The 22,097-nt window shown below is 40.7% G+C and overlaps 1 protein-coding gene across 1 annotated transcript in view; it reads right to left on the reverse strand.

Moving 5' to 3' along the window:
- Positions 1-639: 639 nt before the first annotated feature.
- The window catches only part of RNF175 (ring finger protein 175), a 50,197-nt gene continuing 28,739 nt past the window's right edge, over positions 640-22,097 (reverse strand). The window contains exons 5-9 of the mRNA XM_032465207.1: positions 15,133-15,240; positions 10,731-10,851; positions 5,855-5,988; positions 2,662-2,763; positions 640-776 (exon numbers count right to left, since the gene is read on the reverse strand). Coding sequence (XP_032321098.1) covers positions 656-776; positions 2,662-2,763; positions 5,855-5,988; positions 10,731-10,851; positions 15,133-15,240 — 586 coding nt within the window. The 3' untranslated portion in view covers positions 640-655. The remainder of the gene's footprint in view (positions 777-2,661; positions 2,764-5,854; positions 5,989-10,730; positions 10,852-15,132; positions 15,241-22,097) is intronic.

The raw sequence follows: 22,097 nt of genomic DNA on the forward strand, positions 1-22,097 counted from the left end.
TCAAAAAAAGAGTGATTCTTCTCCTTTAGTGCAGCCCTGGGGTGGCCTGAGTGCATCTGGCAGCCCCAGGAAAGCCAGCGTAGATCTGGTCCATGGAGTGGGCTGTGGCACTAGTGCTAGAGGTTTCGGAGTAACCAGTAACTAGAGGACGATACAGAAGGTCTCAGTGGTGTCAAAGCTGCCACGTGGTAACAAGTACCAAGGACAGAAGACCGTATCCTTAAACCATCGAGCACTTAACAACTCTGCCTGCTTTTTTGAAGATGTGGAACTGGTAAGCAGGTTTTTGTTATTCCTTAATGTTGTATCTGAGAAGTACTTTGCAAACCTCTGAAACACATGACAGGTGAGATCGTTATAAGCCAAACTGGAGGATGTCCCATGGTGAGTTGTACCAAATGTGTCACATGCGTGCATTAGAAAACGATCATAACGGGAAAGGTGCAAAGCACGTTTTATTTGTTTATTCCATTGATCAGCTTCTTTGAAGATTCTTTCCACAAGATGGAAAACAGATGGCCAAGTTTTATTCCGTTCTCTAAGTTCATGGGATCATCTCGAAAATTAAAAGAAGAGTATCAATATGAAATATATGATCAAGGGTTTGAAAATATCTCAACATGCGAGACGTTGCTTCTGGGGTAAGTCGTCTGTGTTATTCCAGCCCGAGAGAATAGTTAATGCCTTGAACGATTCCTATCACCACGGGCTGCCAGGCCACCAGGTAACGAAGCCAGTCCAGGATTTGTCCATATAGAATGTGTGTGCGCTCCCAGCTAAATCTCAGTTAAGGAGGTTGCTCTGCATACAGCCACATAGCAGAAATATTCATCATTATTAACACGCCACCTTATTTCTAAAAGTAATTCAGAACTGTCTACAGGGGGGTGGGTACAGCTCGGTGGCAGAGTGTGTGCTTAGCACGCACAAGGTTCTGGGTTCAATCCCCAGTACCGACACTTAAAAGAAATAAATGAGTAAAACTAGTTACCTCCCCCACCAGCAAAGGAAATGGAAACTGCTCTAAGTGAGAAAAAAAAAACCAGCTCTGGGTTCTGCCAGCGGCTCATTGCATGTTAAAAAGGAAAATATTAGTTCACAGATAACACCTGCCTTACCCTGGTATCTTTGATAAATTGTGCTAAAGGAACTTCATCAATACGTAGCATCTCTGTTAGCAATGCTCCACACAAAAAAAGACAGTTTATGGACTGTTTCTCTTCTACTGAGTCTCAAGAAAAAGGGTACATGTAATATTCAAACGTTTATGCTCCGAGGACCATAAAAGTTTTTTCTCTCAAGTTCGTTGCTTTCTCTCAAAGAAACCAATTGTCCTTTGTTACTTACACGATCATTCAGGTGACATTTATGATCATATTATGACTGAGTTTATAACAAAGATTTATATACTGCAGTTTCATCAGTCAGTTTTTAACCGAAAGCTGTTCTGGACTCAGCCTCCTCCTGTTGGGAGGGAGATGCAGGGAGAGTGGATGCGAGGAAGAGGGACGGAGGACTGAGCACCACACGCCTCTGGCCCTGGTTGTGCTGGAGCTGCATCGACTCAGCGGGAAAGGCCAGGCCTGTCGGGGAGCTGGTGGCCACGGAGGGTGTGCTCTGTGGCCATGGTGTGGCTCCGAGACCCAGGGACACATCCAAGCTCCCTCCTCTGCGGACCTACTTACCAGTTCTCAGAGATGGGGTGTTGCTGCCGACAGCCGTTAAAGCTGTGTATTTAGAGTTGGTGTGGAGCTGGGGGTGGGGGGGAGCAGAGAGCCGGGGGTGTCTCCTTTGCACTGTGACATATAGAGGACTGGTACTCAGAAAGAAGAGGAAGGCTGTCTCCTGGGAGAAGAGAGGATACTAGGCAGGCTGTAGCCGTCCTCTTGGTGTTCTGCTTAGTGGGGGATATGCTTTAGTGCCATTTTCTCCCCTGGTGGGGTTGAGGGCTCAGTCTTTGCAGTCAGCCCCACGTGGGGCCATCCCCCTTCTGTGACCTTAATGAGATTTGAGTTTATTCAGTTGGGGGACCCTTGCTGTCTCTAAAAATTTCATGGCTGCCATTCACCACCCAAATCTGTAGTAGGTCTACACTCCTTTTTATATTCTGCGGTCACTTAGGTCAGCCTAAAAAAAGATGAGGCATAGCAGAGAACTGACAAAGCTGGAGCTCCAGGGGAAAGCACCCGCTCATTTCTGGAAGTAATAAAATTTGGTACAACCGAACAATACTTTTCTATATTCTGGTTCCCATTTGGGGCTTTTAAAATTTCAGTTCTAATCTATCTGTTTATCTCTCCACCCATTCATCCCATCCACCTATTACCTATCATCCATCTTTCTGTCTGTCTAGTTAGCTAGCCAGCTGATCTTTCCATATACCTATCTTTTGCAATGTTCCGTCACATTTCCACTAAGACCCTTACAGTAGAATGCATGGACTCTGAAGAGTAGAGTGGATCTTTTTTGGCATTTAACTTCCTAACAAGAAGAGTAACCAAAGCACAGGGGAGCAGTGAGACAGGAAAGTCATTTTGAAATAGGTGGTTGGGGAAAACATAGTGTTTCCTGCTACACCGATAGTGAAGATAAGGGAAGTTTACAGACTGCGTCACCAGAAACATTTAAGACAATATTTCATAACTTTATAAAAAAGGATACGGGTTATTGATCATCCTCTTCAAATCAACCTTCTCTTTGCAGTAAGGGCAGGTCTGCTTTTTCCCAACAATACACCAACCTCGGATGCAGAATTCATGAAAGCTTAGGCATCTTGTTAGGGAAGCTTCTGGATCTTCTCAGGCAATGTCTACTACACGATGACATAATGAAAGTGATCCCCACTGTCGGGTGGAGTGGTGGAGGTGACAATGGCTGCTAGTTGTGACCCGGTTGTGGACCTGACTTTCTCAGGGAGGTTCTGCAGGATGATAGAACCCCCAAGGACGGTGACCTTGGAGTCAGAGCTGCAATAGCTGATGACCTTGAGGAATTTCCTGATCTTCTTGGCTTTACATGTTTGTACCTCACTTGATTCTTGTCATTAAATTAGATAAGGAATGTGGAAGTGCTTTTTTTTTTTTTTTTTTTTTGACAGATGTCACATGTAAATGCATCCTCCAATTTCCCTGCTTCATGGATCATGCATTTCTCTGTCTGGTTTTTGTGCACTGCTCATTACCTACTATGCAATCAGACTTGTCTTTGGCCCTTAGATGAGTTTAAATTATTTGTGGTTGTAAATTTACAAATACTTCTGTTAGCTTCATCAGTTTTTTCCTCAAAGTTTTATTACTGGTAAGAAGCCAGTTTGTTTTTTCATAGAATAAAAATCTAATAAACACTAAAACTCTAGGCATTTACAAGTTCATTTGTCTACAACCCCTTGTCCAGAAGGTTTGACCCTTTGGCCCCAAAGTTGAGAGTGAACCCTTTGTTTTCCCATAGCACCAGGGACTTAGAGAGCACATGTCATGCTGTATCCTGACTTTCTGTGCACTCATGGGGGACTATGACTCATTCGTCCCTGTCCTCAGCACCTTAAGCAGTGCCTAAGAATATTTGAATGAATCACTCAAATCCGGTTACTCTGGCAAACATATTTCCCCCAGGTTCCACAACTTGTAGGTCTAGGTAAAATGATGAACTGTAGTGAGACCCGTCCTGACGCCTTGTTTATTTCTGCAGTCATTGATTTCAATGTGGGTTCCTGGGTCAAGACCATATAATGTTCTGACTAGCCTGCGACACACCCAAATGAACGGCTACGGTGTGGGAGTCCCCTCCCTAACAGACGAAGGATCAAGGAGGTCCGGACAAGCCAAGGCCATGAAGATCATTCCTTAACACTAGATCCATGTGCAACTAGGAGTTTCCAGTGTTTCATGCCCTTGGAATTGGGGTCACTTTTGCAAAGTGCTTGGGTTAACGTAAAGTCGTGTATTAGAACAAAGATTCTGAACCCTGAGCCTAACAGCCCTTCATTCAAAAGGGCTGGAGTATAGCCCCATTTTCTGGGTAATACAGAGTTCAGGGGTCACAGAGCCAGCACTGAAATGTCCATCTCCTCTTTCATGTTCCCTCTTTAAAAAAATCTTTTAAAATTATTTTTAGGGGAAGAGGTTTGTTTATTTTCTTATTTAACGGAAGTACTGGGGATTGAACCTAGGACCTCATGCATGCTAAGCAGGCACCCTACTACTGAGCTAGACCCTCCCCTAACATTTTCTTTTATCTTCAAAATCTCTGTGCTGAGAAGCCTCTTCATGGGCGGAACTGCCACCGAGCGGGACTCAGATTCCCACCCCTTGTTAATGTGATTCATGTTTGCCTACTCCTTACTGATACAGCTCATGCGAAAATAGGCCATTAATAACACTCCCTGCAAAGCAAATTTAAAAGTGACTACATTTCAGATTACATATGCACACATGTACAACAATCCCTAAGGGCTTTTAAAGGTGGAGAGAGAAAATATTTCCACTTGCAAATGGCAGAAGGGGCTCTGGTCCAACATTTGAAAAGGAAATCATACTGAAAACTAGGACCAGACTTGGAAAATTTCTACTAAGACTGATAACATTTTCGGGGAAAGCTATCACACTGAAAAACCACATAGAATCCCACATGGGCTAGCTCTGTGTTTCTTACCTTAAAATGTTAAGGCTTAAATGCTGGCGTCAGGTTCCTATTACATTTCAGATGCACTCGGTCCAGGTTTTTACTCTCAGGACTGAATAAATGGAATCTCTCCCGATCAGACAGAATCAGATCACAGCACTGCACATCTAAGCTATTACTGACCGAGTTAGGCAGGCTTCAGAGGCAAAAGACAGATGGTTAAACCACCTTATCATGCCAGAGCTTTGAAATGACTGTGTGTAGAGAGAGATGATAAAATTGGTATTATACTATAAAATAAAGATAAATGTTGGCTTCTCAGCTGCATTTAGAAAAGAATTAAAATATGGATGCTTGGCCAACCCAAGCACAACTCTGGTATATAGGGCTCCTGATCTCAGCATCTTTCAGCTTACAGGGTCTTCCTCAAGGTGACTGGAGTCCCAGAGAATGCAGGTTTCCAGGCCCAGGCTTGTCTGGTCCTAAACACCTCAAGTTCCTCAGCCAGTAGATGGTTAATTAGGGGCAGAACCCATAGGCAGAGGAGCCAAGTGGTCCAAGAACAGGGTGCTCACATTTTGGTCCCTCCCTGTGTGATTTAAGGTGTCCCGCTGCCTGTGGCGTTATACTCCTTTCAAGACCAAAGCTGAGCTCGGCTTCCTCCATCACCACTGTTGACACAGCAGGTTCCTAAAGATTATTTCCAGGCAAAACACACCTTATCGTTCTTGGTCCTGTGAGACTCAGACACGGGCTCCACCTGGATAGTCCTGAGTTCCTCCCTCTATCTAAATTTCACTCTTTTTTTCACTCCCCAACTCCTTCTCTCCCTGATCCTTCTTGGCTACCTGTCCATTTATGGTCTACCAGCTTTCCCAGCCAGTCTCTGCACGGTTGCTATAGCCTTCAGGTCCATATGGTGTGAAGATTCCTTTTTGAAAAAGAAATTACTGAAGGAGGAGGAGGAGATTCACCTTAACTAGAGGTTCATTATTCATCAGGGATTGCTAGAAAGTCTCCAAAAGAAGATGGGCAGGAGGATAAAGGTTTGGGTCTTGGGGATGGGAGGGAAGTAGGGCAGCAGGCGTGGGGGAGTCGGGGAGAGGAAGGAGGAGGAAGGTGATGAGACAGTCTTCTCTGATTCGCCACCTCCCGTGCCCAACACAGATTATCTGAAGATGGCCTCCTACAACTGGCCTGATGAAGGCCAAAGGGTTCCCCATGGAAAGGATACACGTGACGGCACGAAAGCTGGTAGGTGTTTTCGATGAGCCCTTCCTCGTCGAGCTCCACAATGATCTGCTGCCCGCAGACGGCACAGATGTTGTCTGACAGGCTCCTGGTGGGCATCCCACTGACGCTGTAGAACTGCTGGGGGAAATGCACAGGTCACCATGGGAAAGGAGCGTGCACGCTATTCTCCGAACACAGGGAAGCCACCGCCAGGCTTTTGGACACAGTATTTTTTTTTTACTTTTTTAAAAAATTGAAGTATAGTCAATTTATAATGTTATGTCAGTTTCTGGTGTACAGTATAATGTTTCAGTTATACATACACATACATACATTTGTTTTCATATTCGTTTCATATGTATGTTTTCATACTTTTTCATTATAGGTTACTACAAGATATTGAATATAGTTCCCTGTGCTCTACAGAAGAAACTTGTTGTGTATCTATTTTATATATAGTGGTTAGTATCTGCAAATCTCAAACTCCCAGTTTATCACTTTCCACCCTCTCCCCCACCATAACCATAAGTTTGTTTTCTATGTCTGTGAGTCTGTTTCTGTTTTGTAAATAAATTCATTTGTGTCTTTTTTTTAGATTCCACATATGAGTGATATTATGTGGTATTTTTCTTTCTCTTTCTGGGACATAGAGTCTTTACCACTTTTTTGTTGCTTTAGACCTTAAAACACTTTTTCCCATAAGAATAATGCTACAGGGGGCAAAGGTTTCCAAGCAAAACCTCACTGAACCGCAAATGGACCCAAAGCACATTGCTAATGATAACATCCAGTCAAGGTCCACTGAGGAATCCTTCAAAAGGAGCAGTTAGTACCAGGGCTGTAGTTCAGAATCACATAGGAAGCTTTTCGGGCTTGCCCAGACTCTTCCCTTTATTTGCCTGGAATCTCTGATGCACAGATCTGGAGTAAATCCAGGCGTCTCTGTAAATTGTTTTTTAATTGAAGTATAGTCAGTTACAGTGTGTCAGTTTCTAGTGTACAAAACAGACTCACAGCCATCTACGCATTTTTTAGCTAATTTTAATATAATTAAATTTTTAATTAATTTAAATATAATCCCATGGGATTATAGGGAGCACACAGATTAATCTCATTAGAAGGAAATGCATTTAGAATTCTAACTTGGGATCTACCTCGCCCCAGTGTTGTGGATAAGGAGTGATTCTCAACACTGGCAGCTCATTAGAATGTCTAAGAAGCTCTTTTAAAAAAATTAAATGTTGATTTTATATTTGTTTTAGACTTACAGAAAAGATACAAAGGTAGCACAGAATTCCCAAACCAACTTTCTCCTCTAATTAGCGCCTTCATTAGTATCATAAATTTGTCACAAATAATGAGTCACCATTGATACATCATTACGAAATGAAGTCTATACCTTATTCGGATTACTTGGTGTTTCCCTAATGTCCTTATTTTGTTTCCAGAATCCCATCCATTTAGTTGTCATGTTTCCTTGGGCTCTTTTTGCCTCTGGCAGTTTCTTAGACTTTGCTCTATTCCTATGACTTTGACAGTTTGGGGGATACTTTGTAGAGTGTCCCTCCATTGGAATTTAGCGGAGGTTTTGTTTTTGTTTTTGTTTTTTTTTTTCTTATGTTGATTACACTGGGGTTTAGGGAGGAAGATAACAGAGGTAAAGGGCCATTCTGACCACACCGTAGCAAGGTACGTGTCATCACCACGACATCACTGACAATGTGGCTCTTGATCGCCCAGCTGGAGGTAGCGTTTGTCAAGTTTCTCCACTATAAAGCTACCTGTTCTTTTCCTCCTTTCTACACTGTACTCTTTGGAAGGAAATCACCAACACCATGAGCAGCCCACACTTAAGGAGTGGGGAGTTATGGGCTATGCTCCATAAAACTTTCTCAGGGGTGGAATATCTACATAAATTATGTGGAATTCTTCTGCATAGGAAATCTGCATATTCTCCTCTGTTTATTTATGTATCTATCTATTCAATCATTTATTTATGTCACTATGGACTCATGGATATTTATTTTATATTTCGAGTTATAACCAAATACTATTACTACTACTCTTACCACTACTATTTTGTTGCTCAGATTGTTTCAGCTTCAGCCTGTTGGGGTCTCTTTCAGTTGGCTTCTGTGTCTCTTTGACATACACCCATCACTGTGGGCTTTCTCTTATGTGTGGATTTTTTTTTTTTTTTTTTTAGCACTTCCTTACTTTCCTGGCACTACAAGATATTCCAGACTCATACTGTATATTCCCTGCTAAGACCTAGAATCAGCCATTTTCCAAGGAACCCTGCTTTCTTTTATTGTAGAAAGGTGTTAGAAACCAAGATATGGGCACTTGGTGTGCTCATTGCTACTGAGGTGTCGCTGTTTCTAAACCCTCTTACCTGACAGAACATGGAAATATGTCTGTGTACACTATCCCATGTGTATACACGTTTATATATGTATCATCTACACTGAGATACATATAATCTATATTAAGCTAAATGTGAGTTCAGACTGACGTCTTCAGCTCTTATGCATTACTACACAGACCATTCCAGCCTTCTCTCCTTGCTTGTCTGCAACCTTCTGAGAATAAGAAACATTGTTTCCACCATGAGTCTTCCATTTACTTAGTAGTCCAGTTCCAGAATGCATATATAGTGGTATCAGAATTGTTAACCACAGCCCTGAGGGAAACCATTTATGAACTAGAGTTCAGTGCTTATATACAGTTCCTTTTGCTTTTAATCTTACATCTCCACTTATTTCAAAGTTACTTAGGTCAGCACTTTTTCCCCACCCCCTTCAGTGAGGCTATTTCATACATTTGTAATACAATTAGACTCTTCTGTCAGTCTACATTGTATGCTGGCATTCCCTAACATCTTAAATGATTTCTTTTAGATTTGCATACATTAAAGTTTATCCTTTCTGCTATAAATTACTATTGATTTTGACAAATGCATAGTGTCATGTAGTCACCATTAGAACATCATATACAGAATAATTTCACCACCCTAAAAAAGTGTCTGTGCTTCACCAGTTCAACCCTGTTCCCTCCCTAACCCCCTGGCAACCACTGATCTCTTTAGCATCTCCATAGCTGCACCTTTTTCAGGTTGTCATATAATTGGAATCACATAGCATGTGGCTTTTTCAGACTGGCTTCTTTCACTTAGCAATATATATATTTACGATTCATCCATGTTTTTGCATGGCTTAAGAGCTCATTCCTTTTCCTAGGGAGCTTTTAAAACAAAGCAGATGCATTGGCTCCACTCCCAGAGTCTGACTTAATTAGTTTGTGGCTCAGGAACTGGCATGAGAATGGAATTGCTCCCCCTTTGCTTCCTCTTTACCTCTGTCACAAGCACATGCACCAGTGCGCACACACGCACACACACACACACATACACCCATCAGTTCAAGTCACTGGTGGCTGTGCCAATGGCTTGAGGCAGTGGGTTTATATATTTGGTGGTTGGAATAAGGATGACAGGAGCTGATAAGATGTTGAAGACTGGTGGGGTGGGATCAGGTGAGAAATCTCCAGAAAAGTGGTGCTTAAAGCCTTGGTTGTCTTGCTAGGTTGAATCTCTTCTTCCTGGTTCACCGGAGAACAGAGGGCATGCAACTCTTCTCTCCCTCTCCTGTCCATAAACAAGCACAAGAGGCTTTGGGAGTATTCTCAAGGGGGGATGGCTCTGGTTTTTGTTGGAGGAACTGGGAATAAATATTCTCCCTCCTGTGCTCACCTTAAACCTTATTGAAAAAGGCAGCTGTCCCAGAGATGACATATGGTAGAGGATCCCAGCATCTCACCACAGGAGCTGGGTTTCAGGCTCTAGGGAAAGAGTAAGATGGTGCCTACAGAGATGGGAAAGGGGAGGGGAGGGGATGAGGTCAAGGTTATGTTAACTCAGTCCTGCCCCGTAAATGGAGAGAGAGAACAGTCCAGAAGTTCACTCTGCTCTTGTTATTTATTCACATTGGGTTTCCCGTTTCACACTGGCTGTGTACCAAGAGACTGGTAGAGGGCAGAGGTGTGGAATTCCTGAAGCCACTGGGCCATCCCCCAAGCCCTTGGTATGTAAGTTTTTAAGAGATGTGCATGTGTCAGACACAGATGGGTACTCCTAATACCTGAATCTGGAATCCATCTAACCAGAAAGGACGTCCATCCTGAGTTTTAATTTAAAGAGAGTTAAAAGAAAAACTATTAGGGATTTTTTTTTAATTCCAGGGAACAATATATAGTCAGAACATATTCAGTACACTTTTTAAGTCTTCTCCTTCTTCAAATGCTATATAACTCATCTTATGATAAATATTACCCTGAGGCACTGGTTGATTCTTAAGCATTTTATGTGCATCAAATATGACTTTTATTTGCATCAACAGAGATAAAGGGCTTTTTTTATTGTTGAATTTTATGAGTTCTTTAAATGTGGGCAATTTGAGTATGCTAGATGTAGTTACTTCCAAATAATTACTGTATTTTATTTAAAAAAGATCCCTTCTTTCTCAACCACTTTATGTAAATAAGAAATTTATTTAAAAAATAGCCTTATTCTTTTTTTCAGGGAGTTGGGAGGATAGATAATTAGGTTTGTTTGTTTGTTTGTTTGTTTACTGGAGGCACTGGGAATTGAACCCAGGACTTCATGCATGCTATGCACACGTTTTACCACTGAGCTATACCCTCCCTTCCGAGAAATTCATTTTGCAATGAATTAGTTAAGATAGTTTTGATGCCAGGAGAACCAGGGAGCATTTGGGCTGGGAGAATCAAAAAAGACATCTATTTCTGAAAACAGTTGCAAATGTGTAAGATAAGGCCATTCCTCCATGTACCATGAATGGTTTCAAAGCAACACTTACCCCTATAGTAGAAGCCATGCAATCCGAGCAGATCTCCGCACAGTCTCTCCCCATCACTCCATAGTAGAGGCCATAGAACAAGGACACGATGCCGAAGTCCATGGAATCTCTAGCCTTGATTCTGTCGAAAACAACAATGAAGAAGGTAAGAACATGGCCTTTGCGGAGGCAGGGGAGGGCTGCAGCTTGGAAAATGTTTCCTGCCGTGGTGTCCAGCAGATTCCTGAGGGTATGTTTTCCCGCTCCTTTGTTTTTCTTTTTCCAAATGAAAGAATTGAAAATGTTCTCAATTTCATTCAGATTTTACCATTCAGTGCTAAGTGGACAAAGCAGTTCTTGAGAGAGTGTTTACAGGCTCCTTAGGGCCCCAGTGCTGAGACAAGTCGACTCTCTCCAGCGGTTCTCAAGCTTGGCTGCACGTGGAAAAACCTGGGCAGCTTGTCAAAACCTCCATCTCCAGGCTGTGAGCCAGGGCCAATTACATCAGGCTTTCTGGGGGTGGGGCCCATGCAGCAATATTTTTGGAGGCTTTCCAGATGCCAGGTGGTCCCAGTGGGCAGCTAACATTAAGACCCTCTTTAATAGTGCAATGGTTCTCAGTCCTAACTATAGAATTAGCGTCACCTGTGGAGACTCACACATCTACTGATACATGAGCCCACCTTCTGGGGCTCTTTTTTTCCTTTTCTTTTTATAATTAATTAATTAATTTTTATTGAAGTATAGTTGGTTTGCGATGTTATGCTAATTTCTGGTGTACAGCATAGTGATTCAGTGATACATATATATATTCCTTCTCATATTCTTTTTCCATTGTAGATTGTTACATGATTTTGAATATAGTTCCCTGTACTATACAGTAGGACCTAGTTGTTTATCTATTTTATATATAGTAGTTTGTATCTGCTAATGCCGAGCTCCCAATTTATCCCTCCACCCCTCCTTCCTCCCGGTAACCATAAACTTGTTTTCTATGTCTGTGAGTCTGTTTCTGTTTTGTAAATAAGTTCATTTGTATCATATTTTAGATTCCACATATAAGTGATCTCTTTGTCTTGCTCTTTCTGGCTTACTTCGCCTAGTATGACGATCTCCAAGTCCATCCATGTTGCTGCAAATGGCATTACTTTATTCTTTTTTATGGCTGAGTAGTTTTCCATTGTATACATACACCACAATTTCTTTATCCAGTCATCTATTGATGTACATTTAGGTTGTTTCTATGTCTTGGTTATTGTAAATAATGCCACTATGAGCATTGGGGTGCATGTATCTTTTTGAATTAGAGTTTCCTCTGGATATATGCCCAGGAGTGGGAATGCTGGATCATAGGGTAAGTCTATTTTCAGTTTTTAAAGAAAGTTCCATACTGTTTTTATTTTTAAATTACATTTTGTTTAAATTAGAGGGACTTTAAGTGGCCTGGGGTGAGGTCTGGACAGCAGCTAGGGCTGAGAATCCCTGCTTTCAAGCTTAGATTTTATAGAATATTTTCAAATACTTTATCTTACTGAAAATATTTGAGACAGATTGCATTGTCCCCACTTTACCCTTGAGAAAATGGAGCCTTAGAAAAAAATGATTTGCTCATTCGTGATGACTGGTGCAAAACAAAAGTAGGACTGCAGCTCAAACTTTGATGCCCATTGCTACTATGCTGTAATTGCTGTGTGTTAATCAAAAAAAATTTTTTGCAAGTTGGATCGTATTTCAAATACACTAGGATTCTCTATGCTAACTCTCTCTTTCTTTTTTAAAGATAAATATTTCTTTAAAAGTTAATGATTAGCTCCTAATTTAACATCTGCCTTTTTTTTTTTTTAATTGAAGTATAGCCAGTTACAATGTGTCAATTTCTGATGTACAACATCTGGCTCTTCATCATGGCACTTTTGGTTTGCTATCTCTATAAACAGTCTCAAAAACTAGAGCAGAAGTAGCTGGATCTGACTGAGTCGGGAAGGGAGTGGAGAGCAGTTGGGGAGTCTGTCTCTGGAAGCTTTTCCAGGTTGTTTCTGTGCTCTGTTAATCTTGAGGAGGAAATGGTAAAGGCAGAGGCTTTGTAGACCGAGAGGGCAGAGGTGTTTTGGTGACATGAACTGGGAATTCCAACACAGCGGGTGGCTTCATCCCTTCAGGGTTTGAGAGTTGGGACAGTGCAGAGTAATGAAGATGACCTTCCCTCACATCCCAGGGGAACATGTATTTATAATCTAATTGATAAAAAGTGTAGCAATGAATTTGTGATTCTGCAGAAAGGAATCAATACAATTATGCTCAACAACTAGTGAAAAAAACAGTTGCTTCCCATCTGAAGGGTTAGGTTCTTGGTATGACTCACTATAGGAAAATGAGGTTAAGGTTTTTTGTTTTAAGTTGTAATTTTTTCTTCTTATTATTATTTACTTTTTTTGGTGGGGGGGATAGGTAATTAGGTTTATTTATTTATTTGCTTGTTGATGGAGGTACTGGGGATTGAACCCAGGACCTTGTGCTTGCTAAATGTGAGCTCTACCACTGGGCTATACCCTCCCCCCAAGGATCTTAAAATGAGGGCATATATTAAAAGATAATATAGCACAGGGAAATATATACAAGATCTTGTGGTAGCTCACAGCGAAAAAAAAATATGACAATGAATATATGTATGTTCATGTATAACTGAAAAATTGTGCTCTACACTGGAATTTGACACAACATTGTAAAATGACTATAACTCAAAATAATATGTTCAAAAAAAAAGAAAAAAAAGATAATAATCTTGGAGCAACAATAGTCCCAAGTAATTTCACAGAAGTCCTTAATATTTTACATTCATTAAAATACAGTATACTGAAAAAATAAATCAGTGTCTTTCTATAGCGTTAGTAATAATAGATTTGTACAATTGTTTTCTATGCTTCTCCTGCAAGAAAATGGTATGAGCTCCTTCTCTGAAAGTTGCATGCAATAAAATCAGGTCGCTGTGTTGATGAAGGAAGAGCCCTTTCCCCCAGGGCTGATTCTCCAATTGTCTTTTTTATTTTATGGGTTAAGGGCTGCCAACCTCTGCCTTTCAATTTCTATTAAAGTCCCAGAGATTTAGAGTAACTTTGATGTGAAAAAGATTCTGGGGAATTTTCATTTGAGTTGCTTTCCACAGCTGTGTGCCTGTCTTAAATTCTCTCTCCAGAATGTAGGTCGATTACACAGCCTCGGTCCTTCCCTGCAGGAACCCCACCACAGCGCATCTCAGCAACACTCTTCCTGACGGGAGCTCGGTTCTGAGTCATAGATACAATTATCTTGGTTTCCCTTATTTCTACCCAGACTTTCTCGCTCTACTATTTCACTTCTCTTTCAATTTCTAAGTACGCAGTTTCCTCCTTTTCTAACTGCCCTCAGCAAAAGGGATTTCCTGGATACCAGAAAGAAAATTCTAGAGCAGTGCTGTCCAATGAATATAGATTAGACATAAAGAGAAAATGAAAAAATTTCTTGTAACCACATTAAAAAGGTAAAAAGAAAGGGATAAAATAATTTCACCGATACATCCAGAGTACTATTATCTCAACATGTAGGTGATATAAAAATTATTTTCATATACTGTCTTTCAAATCCAATGTGTATTTTAGACTTATAGCATCTCTTATTTCATATTCTAAGTGCTCAGTAGTTACATAAACTAGTGGATACTGTATTGGATAACATTGTTCTAGAGGTTTTTTGTTTTTGTTTGTTTGCTTTTTAAAATTGAAGTACAGTCAGTTACAATGTGTCAGTTTCTGGTGTACAGCATAATGTCCCAGTCACACATATATATTCACCTATTCATTTTCATGTTCTTTTCATTTAAGGTTATTACAAGATATTGAATATAGTTCCTTGTGTAATACAGAAGAAATTTTTTTTATCTATTTTTATATATAGTAGTTAATATTTGTAAATCTTGAACTCCCAAACATATCCCATTCTAGACGTTTTAATGTGAAAGAGATTCTGGGGAACTTTCATTTGAGCTGCTTTCCACAGCTGTGTGGTCTGTCTTAAATTATCTTCCCAGAATATAGGAAGAAGCTATATAGAAAGAAATGACATTTCAGAATTTTGTGGAAGGGAAATTTGTAGTTCAGTAAGAATTACTCTATCACAAATGTAGGCCTGCTTTTAATGGTAATCTTTTGAATTTGTAGATTCTCTTTAAAGCTTATAATTTTTGGAACAATTTTTAATCTGTGGGTTTTCTCTTCCTTTTCTACTGGTTTCCCCCAATGACATCTACTATAACAATGACAGTACTATAAACAATGTGTGCATGGAAAGTTATGGGGCCAAATGCAGCTTCCAGATACAGAGAAGTGGCCCAGGTGAATGTGACGAGCAAGTGCTTGGAGATATTAATGTCTTCATTGGAAACACTTACTTGAAAAATAAATTGAATCCGCACATTGTAAACATGATCGCCAAATAGCCTACAACACCAAACGCATAGCTGAGTTTGTAGATGAGAAGAAACCATTTGTAGACCAATCTGTGGAGTGAAAAATGGGGAGAAGCACAGAAAGTGATATATTAGAAAATACTTTATCTTTTTCAAACACTGTTATGTCAGTTTTTAGTTTCTAAAATTCTACTTACGCCATATAAGAACCTGAGTATATTGTATCAGCTGAACTTAATAATAATCTAGAGTCTGAGTATACTATGAACAAGCAATGTATAAATAGTACTGTCATGCACACAGGATTCTATGCACATGCACGTGTCAATTCATTGTGATTTATTTACATTCCTCATGTAAAAACTGCCTTCAGGAATGGTTAGTCTCTATGGGGCCCCGCCTACTTTCCTCTCCTCCTTTTCTCACTTGGCCCTCAGGTTCGCTTAGAGTGGTTTTGGTAGGAGCACCCTGGAGGCAAGCAAAAGATGGAAGTCAAGAAGGGAGACCTTCTCCTCCAGGCGTTTCTCTTCCCTCCTCCTCCTGCTGCTCCCAGCCCCAGGGCAGCGCTCATCACCCCTCCACCACCAGCTCTCCACTCGAACAGCCCCTCCCCCAGCCCTGGAACAAGAGAGCTTCAGACTTGTCTTTTCTGCTCCGTGGACGGGTCCTTTGTGAGTCCCACACTCGCCATGACGACCCCTAAGGCTTCCCCTCTTCCCACAGGGTCCAACTGGAGAAGTGAGACGACTGGGGACGGAGGGCAAGAGTGGAGATGATCTAGAAGGAGCCATGCATTGTGTTTGTTTCCCTCGCTCCAGGCAGTAAAAGCCCTTAGCCAAACTGCAGAAAGGGCCACGGGGATGCTCCATGCCTGAGAGAATGTGGGAAGAGGCTACCAGGGCTCCACCCACTGGAACAAGAAGCAGTGGGGCTGGAGGGCCCTCCTTGGTACCCAGAGAAGATAACGGGGTGCTGAGATGTTGCACACAGGGGTGAATATGGCAGGAGGCCCTGTTAGTCCTCAGCCCTTCCCTTCCCCATCCTCTTGAACCCTCTCTCCTGCATTTCAGGCCAAACTTCATTCAGAGTTTCCCTCCAGAGACTTGGCTCTACCCTTTCACCTCTGACCCCTGGAGCCCTGTCCCCAACTCTCTCACCTTCCCTGACCTCCTCCCTGTTGGAGGCATTGCACCAAATACTTAAGCCCTTTGGTATTACTGGTACAATGTTTCAGTGTTATTTTATTTATTTATCAAAATTTTTAATTGGAGTGTAGTTGACTTATAATATTATATTAGTTTCAGGTGTACAATATAGTGATTTGAGATTTTTATAAATTAAGAAATTATCACCACTATGAGTCTAGTCACCACCTATCACTATACAAAGTTTTTACAATATCGATTATATAGGCAGACCTCGTTTTATTGCACTTGGCTTGACTGCACATCACAGATACTGTGTTTTTTTTACAAATTGAAGGTTTGCGACAACCCTGCATTGAACAAGCCTAGAGGCGCCATTTTCCCCAGCAGTATTGCTCACATCATGTCTCTGTGTCACATTTTGGTCATTCTCATGATATTTCAAACTTTTTCATTATTATTACACTTGTTATGGTGATCTGTGATCAGTGATCTTTGATGTTTTGATTGTAATAGTTTTGGGGCGCCACAAACCACATCCATGTAAGACAGCAAACTTAACCATAAATGCTGGGTATGTTCTGACTGCTCCTAACCAGACCGGCCATTCCCCCATCTCTAGCCCCTTCTCCTCCAGCCTCTCTATTCCCTGAGACACAGTAATACTGAAATTAGGTTGACTAATAACTCTACAAGTGTTCAAGTGAGAGGAAGAGTCACATGGCTCTCACTGGAAATCAGAAACTAGAAATGATGAAGCTTGGTGAGAAAGGTATGCTGAAATCTGAGACAGGCTGAAAAGCTATGCCTCTTGTGTCAGACAGTGAGCCACGCTGTGAATGCAAATGAAAAAGTGCTAGAAAGAAATGAAAAGTGTCGCTCCAGTGAACACACCAATGAAAGTGAAACAGCCTTATTGCTGATGTGGAGGAAGTTTGAGTGGTCTGGATAGAGGATCAAACCAGCCACAACATTCTCTTAAGCCAAAGCCTAATTCAGGGCAAGACCCTAACTGTCTTTGATTCTGTGAAGGCTGAGAGAGGTGAGGAAGCTGCAGAAGGAAAGTTTGAAGTTAGCAGAGGTTGATTCATGAGGTTTAAGGAAAGACACTGTTTCCACAAAAGTACAAGGTGAAGCAGCAAGTGCTAATGTAGAAGCTGCAGCCAAGTTATCCAGAAGATCTAGCTCAGATCACTCACGAAGATAGCAGCACTGAATAGCAGATTTTTAGTATAGACAAAACAGCCTTCTATTGGAAGATGCCATCTAAGGCTTTCATAGCTAGAGAGAAGTCAATGCCTCGCTTCAAAGCTTCAAAGGACAGACTGACTCTCTTGTTAGGGGCTATTGCAGCTGGTGACTTTATGTTGAAGCCAATGCTCATTTACCATCCTGAAAATTCTAGGATCCTGAAGAATTATGCTCAGTCTACTCTGCTTCTGCTCTATAAATGGAACAACAGACTGGATTAGAGCACATCGATTAACAACAGGGTTTACTGAATACTTTAAGCTCACTGTTGAGAATTACTACTCAGAAAAAGAGACTCCTTTCAAAATATTACTGCTCATTGACAATGCACCTGGTTACCCAAGAGCTCTGATGGAGATGGACGAGATGAATGTTTTTATGCCTACTAACACAACATCCATTCTGCAGCTCATGGATCAACCAATTACAACTTTCAAGTCTTATTATTTAAAGAAGTACATTTCATGAGCTATGGCTGTTGTAAATAGTGATTTCTCTGGTGGACCTGGGCAAAGTCAATTGAAAACTTTCTGGAAAGGATTCCCCATTCTAGATGTCATTAGGAACATTTGTGATTCATGGGAAGAGATCAAAATATCAACATTGACAGGAGTTTGGAAGAAGTTGATTCCCGTCCTTATGGATGACTTTGAGGGGTTCAAGCCTTCAGTGGAGGATGGAACTGCAGATGTGGTGGAAATAGCAAAAGAACTAGAATTAGAAGTGGAGCCTGAAGAAGTGAATTACTTGCTGCAGCCTCATGATAAAATTCAAAAGGATGAGGCATTGCTTCCTACGGATGAGCAAAGAAAGTGGTTTCTTGAGGTGGAAACTACTCCTGGTAAAGATGTTGTGAAGACTGCTGAAATGACAACAAAGGATTTAGAATATTACATAAACTTAGTTGATAAAGCAGTGGTGGAGTGTGAGAAGATTGACTCTAATTTTGAAAGAAGTTCTACTGTGGGTAAAATGCTATCAAATAGCATTGTATGCTACAGAGAATCATTCATGAAAAGAAGAGTCAATGCATGCAGCAAACTTTATTGTTGACTTATTTTAAGGAATTTCCACACCCACCTCAACCTTTAGCAACCACCATGCTGATCAGTCAGCAGCCATCAACATTGAGGCAAGACCATTCCATTCAATGAAGGCTCAGATGATGGCTATAAATTTTTTAGCAATGAAATATTTTAAATTAAGGTATGGGTTAGGGTTATCAGCTTAAAACAAACACTTATGTGAATAGGTCCATATAGGAACCTCATGAACCACAAACTGAAAGTGAAAAGGTGGAAAAAGATATTTCATGCAAATAGAAACTAAAAGAAAGCTAGAGTAGCAGCACACATATCAGACAAAATGACTTTAAAACAAAGACTAAAACAAAAGACAAAGAAGGGCATCACAAAATGATAAAAGGATCTATCCAAGACAAGGATATAACATTTGTGAATATTTATACACCCAACACAGGAGCACCTAAATACATAAAGCAAATATTAACAGGCATAAAGGGAGACTCTGATAGCCATATAGTAAAAGCAGGGGACTTTAATACTCCACTTACATCAACAGATAGATCATCCAGACGGAAAATCAATATGGAAAACACTGGCCTTAAATGATACATCAGATCAGATGTACTTAATGGGTATATATAGAAATTTGTATCCAACAACTGAAGAATACACATTCTTTTCAAATGCACAAGGAACATTCTCCAGGATATATCACATTCTAGGTCACAAAACCAGTGTCGGTAAACTTAAGAAAATAGAAGTCATATCAAGCATCTTTTTTGATCACAGCAGTATAAAAGTAGACATCAATACAAGAAGAAAACTGGAAAGACATAAACACATGGAGACTAGATAGCATGCTACTAAACAGCCAACAGATCAACAAAGAAATCAAAGAGGAAATAAAAAAAATACTTGGAGACAAATGAAAATGGAAACACAAAGATCCAAAATTTGTGGGACTCAGCAAAATCAGCTTTAAGAGGGAAGTTCATAGCAATACATGCCTTCCTCAAGAAATAACAAAAAAATTTCAAATTAACAACCTAATTTTATACCTAAAGGAACTAGAAAAAGAAGAACAGACAAAGCCCAAAGTTAGTAGAATGGAGATAATAAAGATGAAAGTGGAAGCAGAGACCTAAAAAATAGCAAAGAGCAACAAAACTAAGAGCTGTTTCTTTGAAAAGATAAAAAAAATTGATGAACCTTCAGCCAGTCTCATCAAGAAAAATGAGAGGGCCCATATAAAATCAGAAATAAAAGAGAAGTTACAATGGATACCACAAACATACAAGCAATCATAAGAGACTACTACAAACAATTACATGCCATCAAGTTAGACAACCTAGAAGCAATGGACAACTGCTAGAAACATACAGTCTTCCAAGACTGAATCACGAAGAAATAGAAAATCTGACTAGATCAATTACTAGTATCAGTAATCAAAAACTTCCAAGGAAAGTCCAGGACCAGATGGCTTCACAGGGAGTTCTACCAAACATTTAAATAAGAGTTACTACTTATTCTTCTCAAACTATTTGAAAGAACTGAAGAGGAGGGAACACTCCCAAACTCAATCTACAAGGCCAATATTACCCTGATACCCAAATGAGACAAAGACACTACAAAACAAGAGAAAATTACAGGCCAATATCCCTAATGAACATAGGGGCAAATATCCTCAACATCATGATCAAGTAGGATTTATTCCAGGGATGCAAGGATTGTCCCACATCCACAAATCAATGAATATGATACACCACATGAACAAAACAAAGGATAAAAATCACATGATATCTCAACAGATTCAGAAAAAGGATCTGACAAAACTCAACATCCATTTATGATAAAATCTCTCAACAAAGAGGGTATAGAGGGAACATACCTCAACATAATAAAGACCATTTATAACAAACCAACAGCTAATGCCATACTCAATGGTGAAAAGCTGAACACTTCTCTTCTAGGATCAGGAACGAGACAAGGATGCAAACTCTTGCCACTTATTCAACATAGTATTGGAAGTCTGGGCCACAACAATTAGACAATACAAAGAAACAAGTCATCCAAATTGCAAGGAAAGAAACACAACTGTCACTATTTGCAGATGATATGATACTCTATATAGAAAGTTCTAAAGACTCCAGCAAAAAACAACTAGAACCAATAAATGAATCCAGTCAACTTGCAGGATATAAAATTAATATACAAGAATATGAGATTCTCTGTGGTTCCTGGATCTGAAAATCTTTCCTTCCCTAGGCTAGGGTATTTTTCAGTCATTATTTCTTCAAAGATGCTTTCTGCCCCTTTCTCTCTCTCTTCTCCATCGGGATTCCTGTGATATGAATGTTAGTAATGCTTGATGTTGTCCCAGAGATCCCTTAATGTAACCTAATTTTTTTTTAATTCTTTTTTTTCTTTTTGTTGTTCTGATTATGTGATTTCCACTCTTCTATATTCCTGGTCACTGATCCATTCTTCTGTATCATCTAATCTGCTATTGATTCCCTCTAGTGTATCTTCCACTTCAGTTATTGTCTTCTCCAGCTCTGACTGGTTCTCTTTTATCTTTCCTAACTATTTGTTGAGGCTCTCACTGTGTTCCCTTCATTCTTCTCCCAAGGTTTGTGAAAATCTTTGTGACTGTCACTGAGCTCTTTATCAAGTAAGAGACTTGTCTCTGTTTCATTATTTTTTTTTTCTGGAGTTCTATCTTGTTCTGTCCTTTTGAACAAATTCCTTTGTCTCGTTTTGTTTGACTTTTTGTGTTTATTTCCATGAATTAACGGCTACCTCCCAGTCTTGAAGGTGTGGTCTTGTATAGTGGTGCCCCTGTGTGCTGGGTGGCGTTGGCAGGCTAACTGGGGCCCAAGTGGGCATGCACTGGGATTTTCCAGGGTGTGCTGTGGCCGAGTTGCCCTGCCTGGATGGCTGAAGTGGGTGTGAGCTGGGGCCAGGGCTATTTAAAAGACATTCTGCTTCACTGAATTCTAGTCAGAAGGGATCTTGTGAAACATTATGGTTTAAATGGGGGGGTTTATGGGCTTGCCTGGTAAATGATTTGTCATTTACATTATTTCTATGGTGAAACACTTTCCCCACTTCAGGCTACTGACATACAAGGGTTATCTAGACAGCACCTCCCCCTGTGGGTGTAATCCTGCCTTGTGGGAGGGGTCTGCCATGGGGAGTTACATGGAGCAGGAAACTCACACGGGCTGCACAAGGTGTCTCAAATCGCCATAAGGCCATGTCATCTCCAAAGGGGGTCAGAGAAGGCCTTTGGGTTCTTTCTGCCACAGTGACTCCTTGGGCCATTGGTCCTAATGATTGGCCAGTGCTGAGCGCTGTGAACCATTGTTCAGTGCAGTGACATAAAGGCAGAGGTCAGTGTGCTAAAAAGTGGTGGCTCTGAGGTCTCCCTCCAACCCTGGCAACACCGGCCCACACTGGAGTGCTGACCTTGAACTCCACACATACTCTCTGCATGGAGGGGTCCCTCTCAAGGTTGCTCCAGCAT

This window comes from Camelus ferus, chromosome 2 (assembly GCF_009834535.1).
Source record: "Camelus ferus isolate YT-003-E chromosome 2, BCGSAC_Cfer_1.0, whole genome shotgun sequence".
NCBI classification, from domain to species: domain Eukaryota; kingdom Metazoa; phylum Chordata; class Mammalia; order Artiodactyla; family Camelidae; genus Camelus; species Camelus ferus.